Here is a 7,087-nt window from a genome sequence, read left to right as displayed (position 1 = left end):
ATTCCTTATCCAAGCACTTTTAAAATGTCAGGTATGGCCATTGGTAGTGACTCTAATACCGGAATCTCAAAAGAATTCAGGGACGTATCTTATTTATATGACAATAAATCTTATTTACAGCACCAGCTGTCCATTAGACTATATGAGAGTAAGGGAATAGACAATGAACCTTTATTGGCACACACATTTTTTGTACTAAGATATTCTGCGTTCGAAAGAGTAGATTGGGCGCCGATGCGTGACCGAAATTTGTTTAGGGCGACATTACTATTATCACAGCAACAGCTCATATCTAATAGGGGTAGGGTAGGGTAGGGTAGGGGTAGGGTGGGAGTACGGTAAGGTATGGGTAGGAGAGAAGTGAACATAATTCAAAGCGAAGCTTGACCAAGTCCGCTAGTTATTTAGTGTTTTTGGTAATGTTCTCTTGATCTACTGAACCGTTTTTGAAAATTCTTTTACTACTAGAAAGCCAAGTTATTTGTTGAGTGACACAGGGTATATTTTATCTGTATTCTCACGGGAACTGGAACTACGCGGGTAATACCTCAGGGTGACGGCTGGTATAAAATAAAAATCTCATTTACAATAAATTATATAATTTATTACTATTACTATTGCCACAGAATAAAAAATAGCACCTACAAAAATTTAAATGATAACAAAATTTCTAGTCAATAAGTTTTCAACCACACAAAAATAACTTAACTGAATTCAATTATTTATACCATACTAATATATAATTTAATGTTATATATATTACTTATTATTTTAAGAATGAACCGAGCAGTGTGCTGTATTTGACGAATCACACGTACACTTGGTCTGTATTAATTTTTTTTCTATATTATTTACTAGCATTTTGACATGACAAATGGGTACCATTTTGCAGACACATGTTTCCTGTTGTAGATGGGATGAATTATCAATGTCTACAGTTTTACTTTCAACAGAATTTGGAAATGTTTCGGTAGCAGTGGGTAAATGTAAAGAATCATATAGATATGTTTTATCATTTGGATCTGTTTGATAACCATTATCATTAGTAAATTGTCGTGTTTCACATTCGCGATTTGGTGAAGAGTTGTCAGTATCATTATCATTTTCCGTACTTGTATCTATCTCATCGAAGGTTTTAATATTTTTATTTATATTATAACTACTATCAGTATAGTATTTCAACACAATATTTTCATCATTATTTAATGTATTAACTTCAATAGCACTCATATTTTTTGTTTGGCTGTTAACGGCGTGCAAATTGCTTTTATAATTTTCCGAGTCTTTCTTTGTAAGCACGTTTCGCATAATGTAAGAACACTTTCTAAGGCTTGTTTTATCTGTTACTGTTTTCCAAATACAGCCAATTTTGTTGGTGTTATTTTGAAGTAACGATTTAGAGCTCAACGTACAGCCGATATAAGGAATATTTGCCGGAAGATCCAACTTAGATATATTCTCTTTCGTAGGCAATGAACTGCTAATCGAACAGTTTAATTTAGATTTGTTTAATGGGTCTTTTAAAATACCGTTATTCTTTGATGTAATGTTAATGCAATGGTTAACAATAGGCTTCTTTTCGGAATCAGATATCTCTGTATTATTGTATTTACAACAACAGTCAGTACCAAACATTTTAAATTCACAAGAAACTTTCTTCTCACATGTCTTTATACTTGTTTTAACATTGTCCAGTACGTCGCATGATTTATCAAGATGCATATATGAGGCTAGTTGAAACAAAATATGCTCATAATTTTTAATATCACGCTCAGTTTTATTTCCAACTGTAGTTTCATTAATAGAATCTTTAGCTAAGGGCACAGAATTTGACTTCTGCCCATTTTCATCATCATTTTTACATTTACATTTTTGCTTTAATCGCTGAAAATCATGTTCTATTAAATCACACACGTTTTCCAAAATTGATTTTACGTTTCCTTCACTTGATACACAAGAACATTGAACACGTTTTATCTTTACTTTTAAATATTCTTTTAACATCCCATAGGCCCTTGACCAGTTTCCATCATTAACGCTTTCCTTACAATAGTTGCAACTTAATCCTTTAGTACTTTCTGAAATTATTTCCTTTACTTTTATCAAGATCGTACTGTATATTTGATTTTTTTCATCGGTTGATATACCAGACTTGTCAGTAGAACTTAGATATTCTCCCAGTTTTTCTTTTATATGTTTTCCTAATAAATTAAAAGTATTTAACTCTAAATCATTAGATATTTCATTGTTTTTACAACAAACGCAATTATCTTCATTAACAAGTAATTCACCTAAAACATCGTTGTTTTTAGTAGCATAGTCGCAGTTGAAATCTTTCTTTACAAAACTTTTTGAATTGATAGAATTATTACTTTTGTTTTCAATCACATCCATATTTAAATCTTGATTACTTGGTTCTTTAATAGACGTCCGCAACATACTATCATCGTAGTTTTTTTTTGACCTATTCGATGAATTTGTATTTGTAAGGGTCACACCTAAAAATTTTACCGAATAATCACAGACATTTGGAAACAATTGTGATTTTTTGACTAGATCGTGAATAAAAGTATTCTCACTTATTTCGCCTTTTTTACCATCATTTTTAATTAAAGATTTTGTATCTGTTGAAATACATTTAAATCGGGGATTGTCAGTCTCTGCTAAATAAACTTGTGATATTTTACTTATATCAGATAAGATATTAAATTCAGATGTTTGAGATATTTTACTTAGGCCAAAACTCCTACATTCACATATATCATCATTTATACAACGGAATGTTGTATCACTACACTTAATTTTGCCATTTTTTGGACATTTGCAGATATTGTAGTTACTCTTTTCCAAATTTATTGCACCTATATACTCAGATTCAGTAGTATACGCTAATATGTTTTTAGACGCTGTATCTTTATTATAATTATGTTTATTAAGCTGAGTATTATCACCCTTTAGGTTCAATGTCTCATCGTTTACTGCTTCACTATTTACCAAGTTGACCAAGTCAGAAATCAAAGTTTTATTTTTAATATTTTCGATAGTATTTTTATTTTCCAAACACTTTGTTTCTGCTTCTTTCAAATTGAAACTGCTATTCCATTTTGATAATTTCTCGAGAAGTTTATCAATCGAAGTGTTAGAAGGGATTTTATGAAAACAAGTACATTCAGTAGGACAAGTAGATTTTGTCGAAAGTTTATTATTTTTTTCTTTCATGACAAGTGTGCTAATTGGCTTCGATTGTTTGACACTAGTGACATTAGAAATTAAATCTTTTGATTTTTTTTGTTTCCATGAAGGTTTCAAGTTGATATTGCGCTGAATAGCTTGGCTTAATTCGTTGGGAGCCTCTTGACCACTACATAGACAAAGATTAACGGCAAAAGATTGATCTAATTTTTTGAAAACATTGTTTGACTTTTTATCTATTCGTCCAAGATGTAAATTTGAAGATCTTTTTATATATTTTTTTAAAATACTCTTGTCTAACTTTTTTAGACCAACAGAATTTATCGTGTCTTTGTTATTTCTATAGTCATATGTTTTAAGCTTTTCGTTGTAGTTTTGTTCTTGGTTACTTTTAACACACTTAGTACTCTTGCTTGTTGTAGGACTTTCGACCTTCTGTAATAAAAATATATAAATTAATTATACTTCATTTAAAGTTATATTTTAAACTAAAATAAATCTTTGACCAGTCATATATTGCTGGTTAGTAATCGTACACTATTTAAACAAAGAAATATATAAAATACAGGTACAGCTCACCGAAACACGACCAATTATCTTGTTAAGCTTCTCTTCCATGTGGCGTAAATCTTCTTTTTTAATCGCTTCCTGTTATAAAAAAAAAAAAAAGTAATTGATTTTTTCTTAGTATTTTATTTGTTTTAGCAGTTCAATATTTATTTATTTTATATTTCTTAGTTGTGTGATTTTTCTTCAATTAGTAGGCAAGTACGTACAGTGATCTCACTACTAGTCGCATCGATGAGTACATAAAACAAGCAATATAAAGTCCTCAAGAACAGCTCCGATTTTAATGATACTTTTTTTTATTATGTTTTTTTATATTATTTGAAACCTTCTGGTTATTTGGAGACAAAATGATTTGTATTGTCTAACCGTCATTTTTTGTAAATTTTTTGTGAGTGTCATATAATATGTAATCCCTGTATACCTACGGGAACTACGAAAGTGAAACCGCGGGACGGCTAGTTTTAAATAATCGGGTCTTATAACCTTTTTTAAATCGTGGAGTTGATGCTTCAGCTGAGTGACGTCTTGCATAGTGCGTCTCATGTAAGAAGGAGCCACTTCGCTATTCTTAAACGCAGTGTTGGTGGTAGGCGGTTTGACGAGGCAACGAAACACTGCCGCTAATAGAAAAAGAACACCAGTGAACAAGATGATATTAGTAAAAATGTAATATTTAAAAACTAGAGAACGCCCGCGACTTCGCCCGCGTGGAGTTTAGTTTTTCACAAATCCCTCGGGAACCATGGATTTTTCCGGGATAAAAGTAGCCTATGTTTTAATCCATGCTATAATATATCTCAATACCAATTTCAGCTAATTCGGTTAAGTAGTCGAGGCGTGAAAGAGTGACAAACATTCATATAATTAAAATCATTAGTTTTCGCAAATCTCGGGAAACCATGGATTTTTTGGGATAAAAAGTAGCCTATGTGTTAATCCAGAGTAAAATCCATTTCCATTCCAAATTTTAGCCAAATCGCTTCAGTAGTAGCGGCGTTAAAGAGTAACAAACATCCAAACAAACATACAAACTTTCGCGTTTATAATATTAGTAGGAAGTAGGATATCGTGTAACGGTATTTCTGGGCGCACCCTTCAATGGCCGGCCGGCTCGATCGTTATTATTGGTTTTTTTTTATTTTGGTAGGTATGAGAATAAGTACTTAACTAGGTAGGCTAATTTTAATAATGCATAGAAATGTACTCGTATTCTTTTACTCTGGTCATGGTTTGATATCTTCAATTATTAATCTTCACGTTACTATAATTACTATAGTATAACGAAGTCTAAAATTGCGTAGGTCAGTTCATTTTATTTTGAATTTAGCAAACGTTATTTTTACCCGAAAAATAAAAAGCTAATTTATAGACTAGAATTATGTTCTCTGTGTTAATAAATATCAAAAAATTCTCAATTATACGAGTACTTTGATATGGATCAACTATGTATTTTATATCATGTTTTTGTGTAGTAATGCAATAAAATACCTATGTAAAACTTTTAGCTAAAAAATTCATTAAAGTACATGTTATCAGATCCGGGGTTTAATTGCGCATTCCACTTCTTATCAAAAATCAAAACCACTTTGATCTCCAATTAAAATTATTGAGAAAACTGACAATATTTAAAGCGTGTAATTAAATTTAACATTGGTTTTGCTGTCCTCGTATAGGTCCTCTCCTGCCAGATAAGGCACATATGGACCTTGTGGAGAACCTCCTCGCTCGGCTAAGGCGCGGGAGGTCTTTTCTTCCCCGGTTTGATTATCTTTCAACGTCTATCAGGGTTGAGGCCTATTGGTAAGAGACTGACATGTCCAGTTATGTGCTCCGGAATGTGATATCATCAGTCATAACTGATATCATTAAAGTAATCGAAACACCATTCTTCTTGCCTTCCCTAAAGTTGGTTTTGGTCGTTTAATTTTCTTGAAATGAAATTAAATCAAATTTAGTGAAATATGATGTTACATAATTGAAAATTTCTGCACATGGTTCAACTTACAGGCCACGAACTATACCTACCAGTCCAGTACCAGTATACCTTTGTTACACATGCCGGGAATAATATTCTTCTATAATTAACATAGTGTAAATATGTCGTATGAATTTCTCTTATCGATGATTAACGGTGACATGCAAATGTAAAAACCTAACTATATGATTTGAATCATGTAGCTACGTCCTTCTTTTTATCTTTTGTACTAAATAACAGCTAAATACTGCTAATTCACTCAGTGACTAATCAAAAAAATTCTATACTTTATAATATAAACGTTAAAATATTACCTGCATTAGTTAATACTCTAATCTCATATTCTTTTAAAGTAATCCATGAACAATTATGTTATTAATTAATATTAAGTTAGCTTATTTATTTATTTACACAATTTATTTTTACATCACAAAACAAGGAAACCAACAATCATTAAACAAAAGAAGAAGAATACAAAAAGCGGCTTGCATCGCTTCATAGCAGTCACTTCCATGTAACCTTAAGTTTAGTAAAATATTATAGTGAATTATTGCGGGTGGACGTTGGGGTCCCAATGTGCAGGAATAGCGACCCCGCACCGGAATGTGCAGTGTTTGTCGACCCCCAATAAGTTCGATCGAGGATATCAAGCCGGTTGCAGGGTGCCGCTGCAAGCTGGTGGCTCGAGACCCTTGTGCTTGGAAGTCTTGCTTCACAATCTTTCGAAAGTTCACAGTCTCGCGAGAAAGATTATAATCTAACGGTATTTCAGTAGAGCTGTGTCAGAAAAAGCTTAACTACCAATTCAACAATAACATACTCGCAAAATTAAAAAAAACTGAAAAACTCCCGAAGGTATTTTATTTTTATTTTTATAAGCAAGCGCTTAGCTGCCTGATGGTAAGCAATGATGCAGTCTATGGTAGAACGCGCTTGCCTAAAAGATGCCTATTCACTCTTGACTTGAAGATACCCATATGGTATGGTGGTGGTGGGGAAAACTGAAGCTGGGAGAGCAATCCACATCTATGCAGTACGTATAAGGAAAGAGGAACTAATAACTAGGAAAGACCATGAAATTGTTAATTACACGTTCGATTATATCATCAATATTCTTTTCAGTGCGCTTTCATTTGAGTATATTTGCAGACATTCAGTTGTCCTTACTTATTTTCACACCCCAGAACTTTTAAACGGTTCAACCGATTTTCATAAAACATGTCTAAGAACCACCAAAACTCACAAGAAAAAAAGAACTTGTAGGTAAGTCACCTTTAATACAAAAACAGACTGACAGACAGACACGTCAAACGTCGTCAAACAACACACGTCAAACTAATAACACCCCTC

At 32.4% G+C, this 7,087-nt stretch overlaps 1 protein-coding gene across 1 annotated transcript in view; it reads right to left on the bottom strand.

Moving 5' to 3' along the window:
• Window positions 1-615: 615 nt before the first annotated feature.
• The window catches only part of LOC128199934 (uncharacterized), a 30,392-nt gene continuing 23,920 nt past the window's right edge, over window positions 616-7,087 (bottom strand). The window contains exons 10-12 of the mRNA XM_052891588.1: window positions 4,246-4,382; window positions 3,772-3,840; window positions 616-3,627 (exon numbers count right to left, since the gene is read on the bottom strand). Coding sequence (XP_052747548.1) covers window positions 772-3,627; window positions 3,772-3,840; window positions 4,246-4,382 — 3,062 coding nt within the window. The 3' untranslated portion in view covers window positions 616-771. The remainder of the gene's footprint in view (window positions 3,628-3,771; window positions 3,841-4,245; window positions 4,383-7,087) is intronic.

This window comes from Bicyclus anynana, chromosome 4 (assembly GCF_947172395.1).
Source record: "Bicyclus anynana chromosome 4, ilBicAnyn1.1, whole genome shotgun sequence".
Taxonomy (NCBI): Eukaryota; Metazoa; Arthropoda; class Insecta; order Lepidoptera; family Nymphalidae; genus Bicyclus; species Bicyclus anynana.
This window is presented reverse-complemented; position numbering and strand designations above follow the sequence as displayed.